Source organism: Rhinolophus ferrumequinum, chromosome 28, assembly GCF_004115265.2.
Source record: "Rhinolophus ferrumequinum isolate MPI-CBG mRhiFer1 chromosome 28, mRhiFer1_v1.p, whole genome shotgun sequence".
NCBI classification, from domain to species: Eukaryota; Metazoa; Chordata; class Mammalia; order Chiroptera; family Rhinolophidae; genus Rhinolophus; species Rhinolophus ferrumequinum.
This window is the reverse complement of record NC_046311.1, coordinates 5,383,409-5,403,058: the sequence shown is the minus strand read 5'-3', so window position 1 is coordinate 5,403,058 and position 19,650 is coordinate 5,383,409. Positions and strand designations below refer to the sequence as shown.

Here is a 19,650-nt window from a genome sequence, read left to right as displayed (position 1 = left end):
GCACCCCTATGTTCCTTGCAGTATCACTAGTAATAGCCAAGCTATGGAAACAACCTAGATGTGCTATGTGGTGTGTGTGTGTGTACACAATGGAATGCTATTTAGCCATAAAAAGAATGAAATCTTGCCATCTGGGACAACATGGATGGACCTGGAGGACATTATGCTAACTGAAATAAGTCAGTCAAGAGGAAGACAAATACCGAATAATCTCACTTATATGTGGAATCTAAAAAAAAAAGAAGAAGAAGAAAAAAGAAATGAATAAACAAAACAGAATCAGACCCATGGATATACAGAACAAGCTGATGGTTGCCAAAAGGGAGGAGGGTGGGGGAATGGGAAAATAAATAAAAATTTAAAAATAAAAAAATGAGTAAAATTGCTGGTGAAATGTTTTTAAAAGATTTTTAAAATCCTATGTTCTATAGGGAAGTTAAGTGAAAGCGAATTTATGAGCAGGAAAGGAAAAACTTTGCTTTCAGCCAAGTCCTATTGCTGGAATAATTTTGGCTCCAAGATTTGAAGGCAAAAATAAAAGCGAGGATAGTACTGCAATTGCAAAACTGGCTGGTTATAAAACCAAGGCCAGCTAGGACTTGATCTCGGGCTGCCACTTTTCCATATGACAAAAATACAGGCTCTCTCGGGTGCCCTGGGAATGAATGCTCTGGGATTCTGCCTTGCATATCTCTCCTCCGACACGGACATGGGAGCAGCTTCCTCACAGAAAACAGTCTCTGAATTCCTCTTCTCACCAGCTTCACAGACTTTCCTATTTCTTTTTCAAAAGCAAAAGGCATTGGTCTATGTTTAGAAAAGTGCACAACACACCAAGAAATAAATTCATACATGGAAGGACAGACATGCTGGTCTCAAAATCCAGGCAAACTTCCATTTTTATAAGCCTATGCAGACAATAAAAATAAATCAGAAGGAGTCAAAACCTGCCGGCTGGGAGAGCAAACTCTCTTTCCTTTTCTAAGTAACATCCCTTATGCTGAACGTGGTTGACTCCACGACAGTTTTATCTTGCTCCTTTCGGGAGCAGGGGTCTTGCTAAGTCTGCCGGGAAATACCCCTAAATTGAGAGAACCACCTACTTGGCTTTAGCTGTTTCATTATAATGTCAGATGGCTTCTTTACATCTCCAGTTATTACCTACTTCTGGGAAACTGATAACAATGACAAGTGTGGAAAACAAAGACTGGAGTGTTTTAAGTGCAAGTTCTAGGAATACATTCATAATTATTGCTTCAATAAACTATCCAACGTAATACATCAACAGGACCCACTCCCCGTGCCCCAGGGCCTCTTCTGTGAGCACCTGTGACTTCCATCCTTGTGCCTCCAAAGCCCCCTTTCTGCTTCCAGCTATGCCAGGAAAGCCTGGCACGTCCTTCCCCTTGCATCTCCGTCTAACTCCTCCCTAGCTTTGTAGTTCAAACACTCCCTGCTCTGTGGGGACTTCACGCAAGCCTCTGCTCCCCTAATTGAAAGAAGCCATTGCGCTAAGCACACCCGGCCCTTCAGGTACGGGGTCTCTGTGCCTTATGGCTGCACCCCTGGGAACTGTTTCTGTCTTTTCCCCACCTGAAGGGTGGACTCCTTCCTATGGGGACACGGCACTGTTCCTCTCTCAGCCTCACTGCATGGACTCCGCAGCATAGTAGTTACTCCTTAATTGTGAACTCGGTGCACAAACCGTCTATTGTCCTCGCTTTCCTCTGGCACTGTGCTTCCTCTGGAGTGGCACTGTGACAGAGGACGGAAGAGTACATTTTGATTGACTGATTGCCAGCCCTACAATGGCACCAATGTGAAATGCGGCCCAGCCACCCATATGAAGCCACTAAAAATAGCTGCATAATTTTTAATGACATGAAATGAAAGTCTGTGACATATTGTTAAGTGACAAGTTCGGATGGTACCACTGTATACAGACGGTGACCGCAGGTTTGCTTACTACACGTGTTGGCGTATGTATGTCTGCGTGCGTTATTTGCGTGTGTTATTTGTATGTGTATCTACACAAAGAAAAAGGACTGGGAGGCAAGTAGCGGAAGCGCTCACCTCACAGCAGTGGTCCCTGGGGGTGGCAGTATGGGGGGCGATTCCTATTTTCTCCTTTCTACTCTTCTGGATTTCCCCCAAAATATTTACAGCGAGCATATACTACTTTAGGAACAGAGACAAAGGTTACGCTTTATTTTATTGTCGCTTTTCTTCACGAAGGCACAGAGAGGTGAACCACAGTTGTGTGTCAGGGGTCACCACCGACAAAAGGCCACTAACCGAACTGGGGACTCCGATGGTATCTGGTCAAGACATGGGGGGAGGAGCCGTGGGCAGGTCTGCTTCAGGACCAGGAGTTTCTGTCCCCACGCATTCCATCACCCCTCCCATGAACTGACTCCCGGACCATGAGACCTGGAGCTACTTGGGTTACTTTGCCGAGACCAAGAGGAAGGAAGGAGCTTACCTCCAGGGCCAGCCCCTCCTCCAACAGGGCCAGCAGGGCTTGCCTGCTCCCTGGGGCCTCTCAGTCAAAGCCTCCCTCCATTGTCATTCCAATGATGTAAAATGACGGATACTTTTAATACCAGAGACCTGTCATTTATTTATTAGCTGGGGACTGGCACTGCAGCCGAGAAGGATGCATTATAAATCAACTCTTTTCTCAGCCATTAAAAATTAATACAGTTCATAATGTAGAATGTCAGTAATTTCTTTATTAGAATAGAGTGTAATTTTTTTTCTTTTCTTCCAGGTTTTGTTTTTACTTCCTCCCTTCCCTGAGAATATTGTTTTTTCTAATGATTGGCTGGGCATAAATTACCCCAGGGAAGTGTATAGGGACATACAGCCTTGCAGACTGAGGTTAAAATGGAGGAGTAGAATAAAAGCTCTGGGAAAAAAAGACCACTAAACAATTTCCCCTCAGAAATAGTCGTACTGTACTAACATCCCTCCTTTGTTCCTGATCTACCCTGAACCAAAAAAATGGAAGGTATTTTAGGTTTCTGATAGGCCAGAGGGAAAGAAGTATATAAGGCGGGTAATTTTAGGTGTATTGGAAGGTCTCTGTTTAATGTCTGCTGAGGGCTTCTTCTTCACAGAGGGACTTTTATATGCTTTTCTATTGTCTCCAAATTAACTTGATATTCACCCAAAGAAACACTGGTGTTAGACGCCCAGCCCCTCACACAGGGCCAAGCTCACCAGATGATGCCAGAATAGGCCAACAGGCTGATCAGCTGAGCCTCCGTGAAGGCTTCCCTTTGGTCCTTCCCCTGAGTGGCAGCTCCAGGAAAAGCGAAAACGTGAAATTAGAAAGAGAGCAACTTCCACACTCCCTGACTTCAGAGAAAGTAAAAGGGAGAATGAAGAACCTAGTTACCTCCATCCACGTTACGAATATTGAGGGTTTGCAATGCTTGGTCAACCAAGATGACCCTCCCAAGAGTCCTGCCAAGAGGTGCACATGAAGGGGAAGGACCTTTCCACACCTGCCCGAACTCCCCTGGGGACAGCTGACCTGGCTCTGGGGAGGGAAGGGGGCGGGTCTTGGTGTGACGGACAGCACAGCCCCGCCCAGGCCACCCCATAGCTTTGTCAAACCAGCCACGATTGAGTTAAAGCTCCTAAGTAACAAACGCTCACAAATCCCCAAGCTTGTATTTAAAATCTATTTTCAGAATTACACTGAGCACAATTCAACCAATCAATGAGCCATTAGAAGTTCAGTCCCAACACTTCCGCATTACGGGGCATGGGGCTGCCCGACTCAGCAGAATCCAACGCGAAGAGCGGCTGCATCACCAGCAGTTCTAGGTCTGGGGACGAAAGCTAAAACAGGGCCTGGTGAGAGGCCCGGCCGGCCACAATCTGGGTGACAAATTAACCTACACGCCCACCAGGGACGGGATAAAAGGAGGCTTGGCCGAGAAAGAGGTCAACTAGGCTTCAAGGACTTCTGTTCTCTTCCTTCCAGGATAGCTACTGCATCACCTCCAGTGCCCATCGCCAGCTGGGCCCCATCTAGGCGTCCTGCCCCCAGGCCTGTGACCCTCTTGGTGACCTCCTGCGGTGGGAATGAGAAGGTGGCTGCCTCCACCGGAGCCCTGGAAGTACTAGAAAGGGACTACCTTCTGCTGACTTGATGCTGGGCCCCACGGGTCACCCACGCTGGCATCCATCTGAAAATCTCCAAAACGGTCCTCAGTTTCCCAACAGGCGGGGGTGCGGGTGAAGTGGGGGTCAGCTAACAGGGAGAGAGGCACTGGGCCAGAAGAGGAGGCATGGCCGCAAACCCCTGTCCTGGCTCTACAGTGTAGAGTCCTGGCTCTACACTGACCATCAAGTGGCCTTGAACGAGAACTTTAACTTCCCTGAGCCTCAGTTTCCTAATCTGTAAAGTGGGGATCACAACACTTGGCATTCCAGGAGGATGTGATGTCGGGAGAAATATCCAGCGAGGGGAAGAGAGGGTGGCGGGCTCTGTCATGTCACAGTTTTGTCACTTCCGAGGTCTGAGGCTACACTGGCGTCTTAACCTCCCCCATCAGTTTCCTCATCTACGAAACAGGAAAGTCGTAGCACCTCCCTCATAGGGCTTTTGTAAGGATTCCACTTAAAATATATAAAATATTTCGTATCCAACACAAGCACCAAGCCTTGTAAGATTTTATTACTATTTTAATGTACTTAAAGGCCAGAGCCTGGCCCTTACTAGGTATTCAGTCAATGTTATTTCTCTTCTCTTCACTACTTCCTTCTTGCCCTGGCTTCACAAGCGCCTGCTCCCAGGACTCTCCAGAAACTGCTCCCGAAGGGCCACAATTTACCCAGCTTGCTCGACCAAGATAATCGGATCCAGTTAAAACCACATGAAGAAATGTTTCTTTGCTCGGGCGTGTAAGTAGAACCTTGAAAATTAGCAGGACAATTTACCAGACAGAATAGCAATGACGAAACCACAAATTACCAGCTTGCTCTCCCTAAGAGGAGAAGCGAGGAGTAAAATTTACATGAGATCAATGTTCTCATCTTCCTCCTACCACTTCTGCCCCAAGAGGCCTCTGCTTCCTCCTAGAAGAGCAGGAGGCCAAATGACTAGGGGAGCTTGTGTTTTATCCTTGGAGAAGAAGTGGGCTGGCAGGCACTGCCATTTCTAACAGCCATTTTCCCTTTCTTCCTTCCTTCCTAACAGACCTCGATTCTGTGGAGGTAAGTCACTCGTCTCCAGGCGGCCGTATGCCTCCGAGGAAGTGAGTTCAGTCCCCAAGCCAAAGGGATAATCCACATGAGCCTAAGGTGCTTATGCCATTTTCTTTATGGGTGACTGATTCAGGAATAAACATACTGTGTTTCCCCGAAAATAAGACCAGGTCTTACATTAATTTTTGCTCCAAAAGACGCATGAGGGCGTATTTCCAGGGGATGTCTTAGTTTTTCATGTACAGCAATCTACATTTATTCAAATACGGTCATGTCATCTTCTTCTGGAATATCGTCATAATGTACCACATGTGTCCATCTGGCTGACGATCTTAACTGGGGCTTATTTTTGGGATAGGTCTTATTTTTGGGCAAACACGGTATGTCATAATGCTGGCCAATAGGACAGGAGGGAAAGACTGCCGGGGGCTTGGGGAAAAGGTTTTCTGAATTTCATTCAAACCACAAGAAGAGATAACTCTGTGCTACCCCTGGTCCAAGTTTGGCTGTCATGCCTGGAGCTGCGGCAACCGTTCTATAACCTGGTGGTCAAGCAAAATACACAGAGGCGGAGGCACGAGAATCACAGAGAAGCAGAGCCAGAGTTCTAAGGAAATGCACCAGGAGTCGTCCCTTGAGTTACTGAGTGTGAGAATCAATTTCTCTTCTTTTTTAAGCCCACTGGCTCGGGATTGCCTGGCACTCGGTCAAAAGGATCCTAACCGATGCGATCAACGTCCAAACCATGAGGTATGTGCACAAATATGAAGAAGACACATGTCTGTGCACGTTTGTGTCTGGAGGCCCCGTGTTTAAGTCTGCTGAGAAAGAATGAAGGGGCTGTGTACTCATGTATAAGAACAAGCAAAACGGAAGTCTCCCAAGCCGACGGTCATTAAAACCCTAACAACAGAGGGTACCATATGGGCATAGACGTACAAGTAACTCCCTGCGAGGCATGTGGCAGGTAGACTGGGAGCAGGGCACCTTGTAGTCACTGCAGTTTCAATCAAGTATTTGCTGATACGGGAGAGGGTAAAACAAAGAATAAAAACAAACCAAAGGATCTTGCCATGAATCTCCCTGTCGTGCCCTATTGGAGCCCCCAGCTTTTCAGTCTCATTAACCCAGAAAGAAATTGGCCTGAGTCCTCTGCTCGTCAACACCGATCATTCCCTGACACCCAACCCATCACAGTCCTGCCTCCTAAGGGCCGCTCTGTGGCCGTGGGTCTGGGTGACAAACCGCTATTTCTCAGAGCGGGGAGAAAGAAGTCTATGGAGGGAAGGCATCTTATCTTTTCAGAAATAATTTCAAGCGCTGAAAAACCTCTATTTTTGACGCCATCAAGCTGGTTTCCCCAACAGCGTATTTGAATGAGGAATTGTAGCGATAGTTGTAAAAACAGTGCTGTCGAGGAAAGGCTGATCGTGTGGATGCCGCTTGCACGAGGTGACAGAGCCCTTCCACGTTCTCACGCCACTTCACCTCAAAACAATGCCAGCTGAGGTGGTTACGTTTTCTTATCTCAGGTTTAAAGATGGTGGATGCCTTGCCCACAGTCAGGGTCCAGGACCACCCCCACTCATTCCATTTTCTTCTCTAATGAAAAGGGTTCCCCATCACCTAGGGTTCAGCTCCCTCTCTCTCAGCTGGCCAGGCCCTGCCGGGCGTTCTGTTCCTTTCTTGAAATACAGTGGTGCTTTGACCTTCCCCACGATGGTTGGGAAGCAGTGGCTTGAGAGACAGTGAGTGACCTACATCTCAGATGGTGCGTCTCCTTAGGAACAGCTCCCTGAGGTTCCGATCCTAAGGGGCAGGAATGCAGCGCACAGTCGGCCGTGCGCATCTCGGGGTCTGGGCTTTGGGGAGTGTGGAGGCACCTATAAGAGCTTCTAGGCATAAAACAGACAAACCCCTTGATCCATCTGAGTGACGGGCACTTAGTGCTCTGCCAAATATTCGGGAGAATGTTACCATCCCAACTCTTGGCATTCCCGTGGCACGCAGCCACTGCCTGTCCCTCCCCAGAGGTTTGGGAAGAAATGCGACAGTGCACGTGCCAAATGGGTTCAGGTCCATCTGGGGCCCCTGTCAGATGGTAACATCTGCTAGGGAGGCAAAACACGGAGCCCCAAGCCCCAAAGCAGCCCAGAATGTGATCCACTGAACAGCTGTGACCACAGAGGTGCTAACAGGTAGACATCAAAAATCAGGCCTGGTGGGTTGATACATTTGGGAAATGTTGCAGACCCCAGTTACTTCTTGCAAATTTGCAGTCACCTGTATCATTCAAGGCTCTCGGAATCCCACAGGAAAATCTTATTCCATGCAGGTTTTCCCAAACTTATTTGGCCACGGAACATTATTTTTGATAAACCACGATTAACAACCCTTAGAGCACATTTAGGAAGCCCTGCATGAAAGGCAGCTGGGAAGAAGACGGGAGGACAGCTCAACTCTAGGCTTCTTGGCTAAGAGGCAGGTAGAGCTTGGGTTTCCATAGTTATTGGCCATCAAAACAGAGCACAGTGGGAACCAGAACATTCGAGCGTCTTTGGCACATCTCTCATCAGAAGTATGACTCATGGGCCCATTCATAGGAAATGGAGATGATGACCATTTTCTCCTGGAAAAGGGCTTCTGGAAAGAGAATACTAATGGGGACCATCACTAATAATAGAGTCCCCTGCTGTCTCCAAGGATTGGGGGCAGGGAGGGGTGTCTTTATTCCCTTTTCCTGCTTCTTAACCAATGCCCATAAAACAGGAATGTTCGTCTTCTTGGGGACGAGGGAAGTAACTAATCTCCAGCCCTTCATTCAACCTGTGTTCTTGGCTCCTCCCTGGGAGAAGGGAGTGATTTATCTGATGGGTGAGGCGAGCAGAGTCCACCATCTACCTTCACATTTCTGTTCTCGGCAGGGCTAATGCAGACGAGGGAGACTTCCCCTGCATAAGTGGTTTTCCAGGGAGCCCCTAAGCTTCCTGACTTGCAGAAGATGAGGCAGATCATGACTCTCCGTGCAACTAGACAGAATGTGTCTGCTCTACAGACCCAACTCCTGTCTGTGCATCCCACGTTCAAGATTTCGGAGAGGCATCAAGAAGCCCATTTGGGTTTCAAGTCCACGCAACCTTCTTACGTCTAGCAATAATGCCCAACTTTTGATTTTGATTCCTAGCTGACCCCTGTGTATATCTCTTGGCTGGTTCAGAATTACCCCTTAAAAAACAAAATATAGACTGGATGCCTGAAGCCGGTTGAAGGAGAAAGGAATAAAGATATCTCTGGAAAATCTTGAGCTGGAGAGGACCTGCTGGAGGGGAGCTAGCTAATCCTCCCACTCCTTGAAGACGAGACGGAGGCCAAAACAGGCCAAAAAGACAAGTAGTCCTTCTGCCTCTCGGGTTCCGGGCAGGAGGCGACGGAGCCACGCCACAGCTTACTCCCGGTCAGCTGCTGGGTGCCATTGCCCCTGGGTTTGCATCCCACCACGAAATGACATTGATCCCAGCTGGGGGTCTCCTCCAGTACGAGGCACGTGCTTATCCCCCAAGAACTTTTTTGAAGCCAATTATTGTGTTTTTACAGTTAGCATAATTATACCTAATTACTTAATTAGCCTGACTGCATGCAGCTACTGACTCTGAGTATGTGATTACGGCAGAAAGCACGGAGCACATGAGGTCATGATACCCAACGGGAAGGCCGGCTGTCTTGGCTCAGGGTCACAGACACAAGTCAGTCCTTTTAGACTAGCTGGCGACAGCTCCAAAGCGTGTGCTCAAGAATGTCTAACGTTTTCAGATATTTTGGGGCAAACGACATTATTGGATTTTTTTTCTTCCTAGGAAAAAAATACAAACCGCCATGCTTATATTGTTCCTAGATCTAGGGGACTTGGGAGTCCACTCCTAACAGAGGTTAATCTCTGGGGGCCGAGACGCTTAGGACAAGCTCAAGCGTGTGGGCCTAGAACTAAAAAGCTCTGGCTCCCAAACAGTCCATTCTGGCATCCTTGGCTCTTTCTAGAAAGAAAGGAAACTGGTAATGTGTCTGAGTAATCCTTTCCTCCTTGGGCTCACCGAATCTAGCACCACAGGATTCTCAGGGGTCTGCTTATTCTAACTGGATCTGAACATAGGATTAAAGAAAAACCCAAGGGCAACAACGCTAATTGATGTTCATTTAAAATGTTGACTGAAAGACGGCCAGGCAAGTAGGGCCTGGAGAGGCCCAACCGGCACAGCAGGCTAAGGCGAGATGCCCCTGTCATCTTTACCAAGATTCGACCTACAGTTCCTCCAACGGGGCCCGCCAAGATCCAACCTGCAGAATTGAGGAGGGCGTGCATCAGACTCGCCCACCCCCGCGGCGGTCCTGCCGTCACCACCATGTCGCATCAGGACAAGCCGGCCTCCTGAATCAACCGCAGGAGCCACGGGCAGCCCTGGGGTGCCAGCCTCCTCCTTTCAGCTGCCCTCTCAGAGGAGGAGCTCCAGCCCAGCCCGGTAACCAGATCCCCTTCCTTCCATCAGGCATGTCCGTCAGGACTTGTGCGAGAGAAACACCTAGAAAGGTTTACTCGGCGGGAGCAGCAGTAGGTGCTGTTGCCTCTGCTTTTGGTTCCAGGAGGGGCCCCGGCCTCCCTGACACAGGAGATATTTGTTACCCTACATAGTGATCACACAATTAGTCTAGTTACCAGCCGTCACCATACAATTGACCCCCTGCACCCCTTTTGCCCAACCAAAGACCCCTTCCCCTCTGGTAACCACCAATCTGAAATGGACAAGAAGGGAACCAGCCGGGAGAGCCCCTGGGGGACCCAAGGGGGACCCACAATATAAGCCCTGCTCCTCCCTTCACCCCGTGCCTTGCCATCCCCCAAAAGGCGTGATCCTGGCCTGATCCACAGCTTCATGAACGTTCTCTGCTTATTTATCTGCCGAGGCACATGAGGTTTTAATTATTTATGGTAGTGTCTCATCACAGACGGGGATGTGTCCTGCGGAGTCACTTCCCTGGGCTGACGAAGCCTCTGTAATCAGAGACCTGCTGCCTCCTGGCCTGTAAATCTCGGGGAGGGAGGGCCAGGGCTCTGTCTCCCCGGCTGGGGGAGGCGGCCACAGGTGAGCCAAATCTGGTGACAAGGCTTCTGCACACTGCTTGCCATGGCCACGCGTGTTTCCTGAAAACAGTTAAGAGCCATCGGCTGTCCAATGACAGGACAAAACGCAGCGTTTCCCGAGAAGGCCAGGGCTCCTCAGATCAGAGGGGTCTATCAGCCTGGGGCCATCTCAGGACTTTTCTCCCATGAGGTTTTGTTTGTTTCCCTGTTCCTTCAAGTCTTCATCAATAAAGCCTCTTGCCCTCGTCCCCACGACCTGCCGCCTTTACTCAGAAGTCCTGTCTGGACCCTTGGAAAGGCCCCTGGGAATCACAGCCCTGCACAGTTGCAGAAGGAAGACTGTTCCTCCGTAAGCCTTCAAGGCCAGAAGCTCCTTGCCTGGGCGCTGGGTGCTGACATGAGGACTCTCAGATCCCACAGCTGTCTCCAGGGCTCCCACTAATTCCAATGGCCCAGAGGAAACCTCCTTCCCCCATGCTGGACTCACCCCACCGGCAGATGTGCTGACAGCCTGGTGTTGAGCTCCCGGGAGCACAGACGTGACCCACAGCTCGTGCTCCACACCAGGAGCCCAGAGCGTCCCCGAAAGGCACACAGTCTGTCCCCAGGAGTCCCGGATTCTGCATTTACGAATCCACCCGCTCACTAAAGTTTATGTGTAATCCCCTAACTGATACTGGCAGTATTTTTCATGGTCATTCAGAAACAGGCGAGGAGCGGTAAAAAATTTGAATCACCCAACACGCACGTGCCCAACTGAGGCTGCATCGCACGCTGTCAACGTGTGTCCTTCCTGTGGTCCATTCGGTGCCACTTTTTTTTTTTCATTTGTGCTTTTTGCTGGTGATTTCGCTACTTAAAATGGCCCCCACGCATAGTGCTAAGGTGCTAGTCTTCCTAAAATCCGTGTATTTGGTAAGACACGTGTGTCAGATCAGCTTCATTCAGGCTTGAGTACAGTGCCGTTGGCCGAGCGCAATGGTACTGACCCAGCACATGTAATGGAATAAGATGGCTTTAAACAGAAGCACACGTACAACAGGGTATGTATCCATTCAATGTCCATGCTGACTTGACAGAACGTGACCACCGCGAATGACAAGAATCAAGTGTAGGCAACGCAGCAATGCCGAGGTCTCTGTTCAAAGACCAACACCACCCAGAAAACCTGGCCAGACACCGAGCTGTGCCACCGTCACCTAAAGGCTTTCCTCCCGGCCACACCAGGGCAGTCCAGGATGGACCTGCCCTGAGCCAAGAGCCATTCTTTGCACGGTGTGCCCCACGCTTTATCTGAAACACACGTGTCTTTCTGCCCTTGCCCGGCCTGTTCTTCCTCTAACCGGCACTGACGGGGGCATCCGATAAGCCCTGAGACAGATCCTGGGGGACACCCAAGGTCGAGAGGCAAATGCTGACCTTCTTCCCACTTAAGCCCAGTTCCTCCCACTGTGGGCTTGAATCCTCACTAAAATCAGAACCAGAAAAGCAGAAGCAAAGACCGATGAGGTGGTCAAATGCCCACTTTGCTGTAAGACGGACCAGTGGGAGCAGCGACCGTTCTGTGAGCTACAGAGCGTGTGGCCCAAGCACAGAGAGCTCAGCTGGGGGAGCAAGAGCAGAGGGAGGTACTTCTTCCTAGGCCGACCCTGGGACCAGCGAGACATCAAGAGAACCAGCGGGCAGAAACGTGGGGGCAGAGAAGGGCAACCTACAGCCCCCAGAACCTCGGTTTTCCTGTCGGTAAGATGAGGTCTGAACCTAGCCATCTGTCTGTCCCTTCCAGCTCTACGGCACTTTCTGAAGTAGCTGACATGTGGTGGAGGGGCGGGGGCGGGGCAGTGAGGGCGTGGGGAGAGGCTGTGCACCGGGGTTGGTGGGCGAACACTGAACCTGGGGACACAGCAAGGAGATCACCTGCTGGTTGGAGGTCCAAGCCACAGAGCCTCTGGGATCTGGAGAAGCCCTAGCAGAGCTCAGCACAAATACAAAGAGAGGGGCTGGAACCAACAGAAGGGGAGAGACAAGATGAAACAGACGCCCCGAGCCCTGTGACGTGAGCACGTCCTGCAGCGGGGAGGTGAGGGGTCCTGGCGCTGGGGCCACGACCAGAGTCTCAGCAAGCACACACTTCGGGGCGCTGGAGGGGGCAGCTGGGGAGACGTTTCCATTCAAAGGGTGCCCACCACCCTCACCCCCTTCCCGCTCGTGGAGGCTTGCGTGGAGAGTCTGAGGACCTCAGGGGCTGCCGTCTGGACAGAGCCCGGCTACGCTTCCTCAGTGCGTAGGCCAGGTCCACAGAGACGACCGCCCTGTCTGTGCCCCGTGTCATCGGGGCACTTCTGCCCGTGTGGCTGGGCCTCCCGCCTCCAGGCTGCTCCCGCCCTCTCTGCCCGGGACCTCTGCCCAATGCAGTCCTCTCGCCCGGGCTATCCTTCAAGTTCTGAGACGAACAGGGAGGCTCTCATAGAGAGTGGGAGGTTAGCAGGTGGTCGGCCACCCGGAAGGTTCCAGAACCCCAGCTACATGGTCTATCGCCACCCCCTCCACCACACCCCTCCTCAGAAGGGACAACATTCTACCCCAGTACTCACATGTGTCTGGCTTGTGGCAGTTGTGTCCCTGACGGAAGTACTGCGGGTTCTCAATGACCGGAATGCGGGTCATGCCGATGACCACGGTGTCCGGCCCGGCGTCCAGCGACGACGGCGTGGTGACACCGTGGTTGATGTGGTGCAGCGGGCTGGCGGAGTCCTCCTCTCCGCTGATGACAGCCACGGGACCTGCGCACAGCGGGAGACACAGGACCCCGGTGAGGCCACGTCGCCAGCGCCCAGCCCCGACCACAGACCCTGCCACTGCTTTTGCTACCATATCTTCCACAGGAGCAAAATCCATTGGAAGAATATCCCCGGGTGTCTGGATTCTGAACTCTGAGAATTACCCTCGGCTTCTCTTTCACGAAGAGAGAGAAAAATCTACCCCATCACACCGTGAAAATAAAACAGTAAACAGAAATGACTATGAGATGACTTATTTTCACCCCCCCAATCCAAATTAGTTCAAAATAATAAACATTTTAAATAAGTTTCTTTGCTTATGTAGCAGCAACAGGATTTATAAAAAAAAAAAAAAAAAGGACCGAGCAGTAGTTTGTACCCTGCCCCTTCTCCCTTCGTCTAAGTGCTGCTGGGTTTCACCCCAAAGATCCTGATTCCATTGTCTGGGGGTCCAACCTGGGTACCCCGATTCAAAGCGTACTCATGTGATTCCCATGCACACCTGAGACCTCAAACCTCTGATTAGGGCCACGGAGGCTGAGAGCCTTCCCAGAGTGGCCACCAGATTCCTGCAAGCATATGACCTGACTTTCATCGGACTCTGCTATCAACGCTTCCTGGCCCCAGGGGTGGGGGATGAGCCAGTGTGGGCCTGGATCTAGCCCGAGCCAGCTCGGACAAGTGACCACACTGAGGCTGCACCACTAGTGGTCTCCCGGCCGTTGGGCCACTCTAGAAAGATCCATACTGCCCAATGCCCTCGAAGAACGTCATGTGAATCTTCACCAACCCCAACTCCACCGTTTTCTAACCCGAAGAAGAAATCCAGTAAATCAGGTGATTTACAAACACAAGCTAACAGATATTTAATGCTGGAGTCCCGTAGAGCAATGATTTCTGTTGGGTGGTGTGATTCTCTCATACATACAAATAAAAGTCCTATAAAGTGAATTAGCTGTGACTGTCTGTGGCTTCATACAACTGGCTTTTTAAAGGGCTGCTTCGCAAGACCCATGGTCCCAAGACAAAGTGCCTGCTGTGACTTGGTTTTGTGGCTTGAACAATATTTCCACTGCAGAAATCCATTACATCGTACTGAAGTTTATGGGGAGAATATTTCCCATCAAATAGCGAGGTAAAGCACCAATGAGGCAGAACTAAATGGAAGACTGGTACATGCAAACGGAGAACCCGGCATTCCACTCTGTCAGCACAGACAGGCTTACTCCAATCTGTGGCACAGGTCTGCCTGTGTCTGGAGACCATGTGGAAAAGTAGCAATAAGTGGTTGCCCAAATACCCGCAAAAATCACTTGCCTTGCAAAAAAAAAAAAAAAAAAAAAAAAAGGCCACTTTGGAAAAACAGGCTCAGGGGAGGGCTGGGCTTAAAGCACAAGGCTGGTCCCCTTCTTCCTGCTCCTAGAACAACAGAAACCAGGAATAACCCTGCCTACCCAACCACTCCACCCCCAATTGCACCTCACGCCACCCCCCTGAGGAGATCAGAGACTGCTCCTCTGGAGAGACTGAACGCCTCATAGAAGACAGAGCTCTGGATGATGACATTTGGGGTCATGCCTTAGTGAAGCCGAATAGTAGACAAGCCCCACTCATGTGCTTTTTAAGATATCTTATTGTCTCTCTAGTGCCCAATTCCTAAATATGAGGGAACAGTCAGGATCACCAGACACCCCAACAAAGCTTCAGCAAGAAAGAGAGGGCACAACACAGAGAAATTGGGGACCTGCAGGAAACAGGCGAAGCGGAGAGCAGAAGACTTTTTTAATGATCAATATCCTCGGGGAGGTAAATGAAGACACTGCATCGAGATCACAAGAAGATGACTAACGTGTGAACAGTCAGAGGACAAGAAAGAGTCCTTGGGAAGTACGCTCATCAAAAATTTGAAAGTCAAAGAAGAGCGGAAGATCAAGTCAAGGACATATTCCAGAAAGTCGAACTAAAAGGAGAAAGGTGGGACATAGGAAAGAAAAGGTAAGAAAATTAAAGACCCCATCCAGAGATCCAACATCTGATTAAAAGAAGAGAGGCAGTGAGACACAGAGAGAGGAGAGGGGGAGAGAGAGACTAGAAAAGATGGAAAGGAAAATTAAAAAATTATGAAAAACTTTCCCAAGTGACCTATCTACCCAGTTCTCGGCACAATTACACACACACACAGCACAAATCATGAAATGCCAGGAGGACCCTGAGGATAAAGAGAAGTTGCTAAGAGCTTCCAGGTGGGAGGGCGAAGTCACATTTCAAAAGGAGCAGGAATCAGAACGTGATGGGGTCATCAGGAAGACGTCACAACAACACAAGTACAGCAGACTTCAGAGCTCTGGAGAACCCGCACTTAAGCGTGTGGGCCGGGGAAGGGGAGCAGGAACAGGGGAATGAGAGGACGTGGCTAGGAGAGCAGAAGAGAACCGGAAAAGGCTGCTGTCTTACGAGTCGAAGGAGGAGAATTTTGGGCGCTCAAGAGCATCTCATCCAGAGGCCACGTAGGAGACGCATGAACACAGGCCACTGGTCTCGACGACGAGACCGCGGCTGCGGAGAGCACGTCCATAGATTGGTGGAGGAAAGTGTCCGACGACAGTGGCCTGGGACTTCGTTGGGGAAATCGCCATCACCACAGACATTTGTATGGCTGAGAGCTTCCCCGTACCAGGCTCTGTACCTGTGACGCCCTGAGCTTTATGAAGCCTCTGTGAGGCCGGTACCGCTATTCTCCCATTGCACAGACGGGGTCACCGAGGCACAGAGCAGGCACCTGCCCAAGCACAGGGGTGGTGACGCTGGAATTCAAACTGACAGTCTGGCCGCAGAGCGGGCCGGCCACTGTTCCCCAGCACTGCCTTCCTAGCAGCGCAGACTTGGGGGGTAAGAGGTCGTGTTCCCAGGGACCCCTGACGAGTGTTGATGCCTCACCCTCCACATGAGCAGCTGCCTTCGATTGCAGGTTCCTGAGACCCTTCTGGAAAGATGTTCCTCTTGACCCTTGAGAATGGGGACAAGAGTGGGTCACCTCATCAGACTCCCCGGGACAGATGACAGATAATGCTCCACTCCACTGCCTGTTGCCCGGTTCCCGAGGCCCCCACGCCCCCCCTGCTCGTCCATGAACCGCAGTCCTTCCTATACAAGCCAAGGAGGGGACACGACCCCATCACGCCCCAGGACGGGAGAGGGGAGCCCTGCGTGAGGCGGAGTCCAGCAGGGCCGCAGCTGGTGCTGGGGCAAGGCGAGGGCTGCGCTGCCTGCGGCGGGGGATTCAGCATCCCTGGGCCCACGCATTAAAACCCAGGGTCAGGTACGTCAACTGTAACGAACGCACCATCTGCTGCGGGTGTACTACTGGAGCGCCTGTGCGTGTGGGCGGGCAGGGGGCATCTGGGAATTCTCTGGACCTTCTACTCAGTTTTGCTGGGATCCTAAAACTGCTCTGAAAAATCAAGTCTAATAAAAAAAAATTGGAAGGGACAAAGTCGGTCTACCCACCTAACAGACAACACATTTCCAAATACCCCTTGCGGGGACAGGGCTGCCCCGGGTTGAGAGCCCCTGACAGAGACACCAGCATGCACCCTGGGAAGCAATGTCCCTTTCTGGCTCTGGCCAGTTCTCCCGTCTCTTGCCTCCAGGGAAAGCAAACCACAGGTCTGTACTCCCTCTGGGAGAGGAAGCGTGTCTTCTCCCCTTAATAACCACAGAGAAGAAGGTATTAAGATATGAAGAAGAGACGACTAATGGGGGAAGAGGGGAATCTCAGCTTCTATTTTCCTGAAGCCGCAAGGCCTAAGGCAGGTCAGGAGGCATCAAGCTTGCTGTCCTCTGAGCTCTCAACACACACGCACACTGTCCAGTACCTGTGATGGGCCTGTCTGCTGTCACTAATCCATTCCTAATGACACACTTATTTTGTTACGCAGCACTAATAAACACAGAGACAGAGAAACAGGCTTGCAGCCCTCCTGGTAAGATCAAGCTTTTGAGAGAGACCCCTCAGGGAATACAGGTCTGCAAGACACACCACGTGATTCTCTTCCCAAACGGGTGCTTTCTTCCCCTCTTTCAGACCTGTGCTGGGTTGTGTTCTTCCCATCACACCATCAGAGAACCGCTGGACAATCAGGGGAGGTTTGGTGGCCCCAACAGGCGTCTTGCCCAGCAGGATGATTCAAATTGTGTTTCTGGAGTCTTTCTCTTTCCCTCCCTGCTCCTTCTATGGGAAAACATAACAGAGCAGAGCCTGGAATGGCTCCGATTTTCATAAATGGTTGGTTCTGATGTGGGACTCAGTCTCCTCAGAGAATGAATGTCTCTGATGAGAATGCAAGATGGAAATTCACTGCAGGAGAGTGAGAGCTGACGCTGGCCGGTGGAGTCCCCACTGCAGGGGAGCAAGCCGCCACCAGGATGGCAGGAGCGTGGCAGAAGCCTCTGGTAACTCAGGGTCCCATCTGCAGTACACAAGGCGAGGACCAAGGGGGTGTATCACACAGCATGAAGGGGGACGTGGCAGCAGCCTCCCTGGGGACACATCTGCACATAAACACGCACCGCCCGTTTCAGACCAGGAGGACCTCCTTGGAATCATTTCCCCTTATGTCCTACCTTGTCCCTGGAATCCCCTTCTGTTCCACCAAGTCCCTGACTTACAAAGCATTCACAATTCTCAGAAATTTGGCCCCAAGAAAATCCAGTCACTGACTGGTTCAACACTATGGCATTTGCCCAGCCAATCTGTAGAAGGAGTTTTTCTCCAATTTCCAAGAAAACAAAACAAGACTCAGACCCCTAAGGATGTGGTTATAACAAAAAGAGAGCGGAGGGGAAATAAACTAACATTAAACACCTACTATGTGCCAGATATATTACTGTGCATTTTGTTCTCATTTGATCCTCAAAAAATTCTGTTATTCCCGTTTGGATCACCTAGAAAACTGATCCTTGGATAGTTTAGATTTCCAAAAGTCACTTGCCAGGAAGTGATGGAGCCTATATTTGAACCTGAGTTCATCTCCAAAGTTCTTTTTCTTCCCACCAAAGTCCCAATTTTCTCAATAGTATGGCTGCCGTCCAATATTTTTATAAACGGTGAGAACTTGGTGTGACTACATGAGTCCATCAAAGAAGCCAAGACCCTGAACCTGGGCACCTAGGAATAGATCAGCAAATATTTTCAAGGCTGGACCAACCCAGGTAAGATAACTTTGAGCAATCAAGGTCAACATTTATGGCTCAATTGTAATATCCTAGGGCCATCCATTTGTACGTTTCTTCATTTACCCCTACATTTCCTTCCAAGGTTGGGTGGGGGCGGGGGGAATCTCACCTCAAGAGCAGTTTAGAAAACCCTGCTAGGACCCGTGGTCATCATGACTGCTGTTCACCAGGTGTTTCCAGGTACTTGAAGGGACTGCAGTTTTCTGCCCCCCTTGCACTCAGGCAGTGCCCCTCACTTTCTTTGGTTAATAGAAAGTGAGCAGAAGTAATACCATGTTTCCCCAAACATAAGACCTAGATAGACCATCAGCTCTACTGCGTCTTTTGGAGCAAAAATTAATACAAGACCCGGTATTATATTATATTATATTATACCCGGTCTCATATTAATTTTTGCTCCGAAAGACACATTAGAGCTAATTGTCTGGCTAGGTCTTATTTTTGGGGACACACAAATAAACGTATAGGTTTATATAATGGAATACTATTCAGCCATAAAAAGGAGGATCTTGCCATTTATGTCAACACGGATAGACCTGAAAACATTATGCTAAGTGAGATACGTCAGACAGAGAAAGAAGAATACCACATGATCTCTCTTGTATGTGGACTCTAAAAAAAGAAAAGAAGAAAAAGAAGCTCACAAATACAGAGAACAGACTGGTGGTTGCCAGAGGTGGGGGATGGGGTGGGCAAAATGGGTGAAGGGAGTCTAGAGGTCCAGCCTTCCGGTTATAAAATAAATAAGTCCTGGGGACACAATGTGCAGCACGGAGACTATAGTGAATAACACTGTATTGCATATTTGAAAGTTGCTAAGAGAATCCATCACCAGCAAAAAAACCCCTGTAACCATGTAAGGGGATAAATGTTAATTAGACTTATTCTGGTGACCATTTTGCAATATGTAGAAATCCTGAGTCATCATGTGGTACACCTGAAACTAATATAATGTTACATATCACTTGTATCTCATTTTCAAAAAAGATCCAGTGTGTGATCCGCCATGTTCTCTTCCTCCTGCCTCGGCCCTTACGAAGCAGGAGGCAGTGAACCAGCCAACCTCAGTCCCAGGTGAGGCTGACGGAGAGTCAAGGTCTCCGGACAACCCCTGGTGCATACGTAGCACAAGCGAGAAACACAGCTTTATTGTTTTAAAGCATTGAGATTAGCAGGGGTACTGCTTGTTACCACAGCATAACCGAGTGCATGCTGACTAATACGGGAATGAAACGCTCTCGCATTTAAGGATGTTACTTTAATCTCGTCTCACGTATCTTC

General features: G+C 50.0%; 1 protein-coding gene across 8 annotated transcripts in view; it reads right to left on the bottom strand.

The window, feature by feature from the left end:
* The window catches only part of NTRK3 (neurotrophic receptor tyrosine kinase 3), a 317,709-nt gene that overhangs the window by 121,430 nt on the left and 176,629 nt on the right, over positions 1–19,650 (bottom strand). For all 8 annotated transcript variants that reach the window (XM_033100325.1, XM_033100331.1, XM_033100324.1 and 5 more), the window contains one exon: positions 12,949–13,137. In XM_033100325.1, coding sequence (XP_032956216.1) covers positions 12,949–13,137 — 189 coding nt within the window. The remainder of the gene's footprint in view (positions 1–12,948; positions 13,138–19,650) is intronic.